We start from the raw sequence: 2,731 nt of genomic DNA on the forward strand, positions 1-2,731 counted from the left end.
TTTTAGATTGTTTGCATTTTCTCAACTAAAGTAATAGTGCAGCTCAGTTTCTGTCATGGTAACTGTCATTGTGAGTTGGAAATATATTCAGGAAGTCTCAATGAGATTAAGATCTCTTATGAGGAAGAAGACATGTTTTAACGCATTTGTAAACTGTGTTGTTGTTGCCCTTTACACACAGATCCGAAAAAACACACCCATGCACAAACAGGACCTTATAAATGCACTAATGAAGAGATGTCAGAGTGCAGGAGAGACTGAGAACAAACTACATATCGTCACCTTCCTAAAATAATCGCCTAAGTCATTTTTTCACGTTTTTCAGAAAACACAAAAAACTGAACCAAATACTGAACATATTTTGACTTAGGCAGTTATACTAAAGGCGTAGAATCACATGACCTGTTCAACTGAGAATGTAGGAAATGTTACCAGAGGTGGCTAGCACCATGAGGAGATGATATAGGCAAGAAAATACTTTTTGTCAAAAAATGACTTAGGCGATTATTTTAGGAAGGTGACGATATGTTCTTTAAAACTTTAAAGACTTTATATTCGCAGCTTAAACTTTATATATCTGGGAGGAATGAGTGTCTCTAAGAAGTTAGGGCCATAGTACTGGAAACCAGTTCTTTCCCAGTTCAGAATTGGCACATTAAACATTTAAACTTGTGAAAGTACAGTACTGCTGATGTCTTCTAGATGTCAGTGACAACCAGACAAATCACATGATGATGATAGATGATAGAATCCTTTATTACTCCCAGTGTGAAATTCTTGCACTACAACAGCCAAGTCACACATGAATCACACAACAAACAACTGTGTTGTCTTAACGTCAAAAGTGAAAGTCAACATCAGTTTTTAACATTTCTTACGTTTTTGTCCCTTTTTTCAACACTTTTTTCAATGTTTGTCACTTTTTTGGATGTTTAACACTACGTAACCCTAACCTATTAACTTTAGTTTTACAGTTATTTTTGGGAATTTATGGTCAATAAATCTCATTTTTTGGAAATTATACCTAATGTTTGAGTTAGAAAAGCAGACATTAGGAATTATTTAGACTAAAATGAAAGGAAAGTAAGTTGATGGATAATAACAGACTGGAATATGTCAACTTTTACTCAATACTATTTCAAAAGCACTTCCTTTTTTTCTCCAAATGCTATCGAATTGAATAAGACGCCCCATAATTAATGAAAGTAGAGATTTGTACTTGCCAAAGAGCGTTGTGTGGAATCAATCATGTTATTTTGGGTAATTAAAAAAAAAACACTGATGTAGGAAAACGGGTCAATTTGACCCGAGGACAACATGAGGGTTGAAGATTATGAACCAAACTGAACTAAAACTAAAAAATGTCACTTTGAAAATAAACAACAAAAGTGCAAGTCTAGAACATCCTGTACATTGATAAAAAATAAAATGTAGACATTATTACTACCGGTTAAAAGTTTGGGGTCACTTACAAATTTCCATTCCACTCCATGATAGACAGAACACCAGCTGATCTGAGTGGGGGGCTGATCTTTTATACAATATCTGCATTGCCCATTATCAGCAACCATTCATCTAATGTCCCAAAGGCCCGTTCTGTTTACTAATCTGATATCATTTAAAAAAAACTAACTGAGAAAACAGTGGAGAACCATTTTGCAATTATGTAAGCACATAATGTAATCTGAACTGCTGTCCCGGTTAAAAAAAAAAAGTGTAACTGGTCTCAGCTGGGATTCAGTCTACAATGGAGTGCAATGGAAATTTCTAAGTGACCTCAAACTTTTGACCGGTAGTGTGTATATACACATTGTAGACTATGTTGTATATTTTTCGATCAATCAATCAATCAATCGTTTTAGACTAGCCTGCGTAAAATTTTAGAAAAGATCCTAGTGCCCAAGGTGAAGTCTTCAAGATTTTGAATGCGTTTTTTTAATTTGCAATTGGATGTTTCCAGGTGGGGCCCAAGCCTGTGCTGACGATACCGGACGACCCCAGAGTCATCGGATCGTTTGACCTCAACCACTTCTCTGTTCGCATCATGTCGGTGGACTACCAGGCGTCCGGCCCCAGCCACGCTCCTCCTGCATCCCCCGGCCCCCGCCTCAACTTCAGCGAGGACTCCAAAGTGGTTCTGGGAGATTCGGCGGAGGACGCCTTTGCATACGTTCACCACATGACCCTGTATGACCTGGAGGCTCGGGGCATGGTGCGTCCCTTCTGCATGGCGTACGTGTGTTCGGACCAGAAGAAGCTGATGGAGAACTTCGCTGAGCTGTCAACGTGCTTCTCTCAGGCCTCCGACAGCCTCAAGACGGGAAACAGACAAGCATTTTCTATGGAGCTGCAGAGAAAATTACAGGAGCTTGCGTAAGATCAGGATGTACTTTGATGAAATTAGCAATATACACGTGTTTATGTATTAGAGCCTGGCTGATACACCAGCAGCCCCCCCTGGCTACTTGGCCAATATTAGCTTATTACAGAAATATCCATAATGGCCAATATGTTCTCAATAGGAAACAAGGACATTTCAGTACAGAAATGGCATAAACATGTGTTTACGTTGCTTATCTTAAAAAATAAATAAATAATATTAGCCCATACATCATTATTGATATACGGGCCCCATCTCTGATATTGGCCTTGGTTGGGCTCTACTACATATGTACAACAGTGGACACTAATGAGACACACACACACACACACACACAGATACACACACAGA

General features: G+C 38.6%; 1 protein-coding gene across 1 annotated transcript in view; it reads left to right on the forward strand.

The window, feature by feature from the left end:
• Positions 1 to 2,731, forward strand: part of smcr8b (Smith-Magenis syndrome chromosome region, candidate 8b) — a 9,626-nt gene that overhangs the window by 565 nt on the left and 6,330 nt on the right. The window contains exon 2 of the mRNA XM_032525155.1: positions 1,961 to 2,373. Within this exon, the coding sequence (XP_032381046.1) occupies positions 1,961 to 2,373 (413 nt within the window). The remainder of the gene's footprint in view (positions 1 to 1,960; positions 2,374 to 2,731) is intronic.

This window comes from Etheostoma spectabile, chromosome 2 (genome assembly GCF_008692095.1).
Source record: "Etheostoma spectabile isolate EspeVRDwgs_2016 chromosome 2, UIUC_Espe_1.0, whole genome shotgun sequence".
NCBI classification, from domain to species: Eukaryota; Metazoa; Chordata; class Actinopteri; order Perciformes; family Percidae; genus Etheostoma; species Etheostoma spectabile.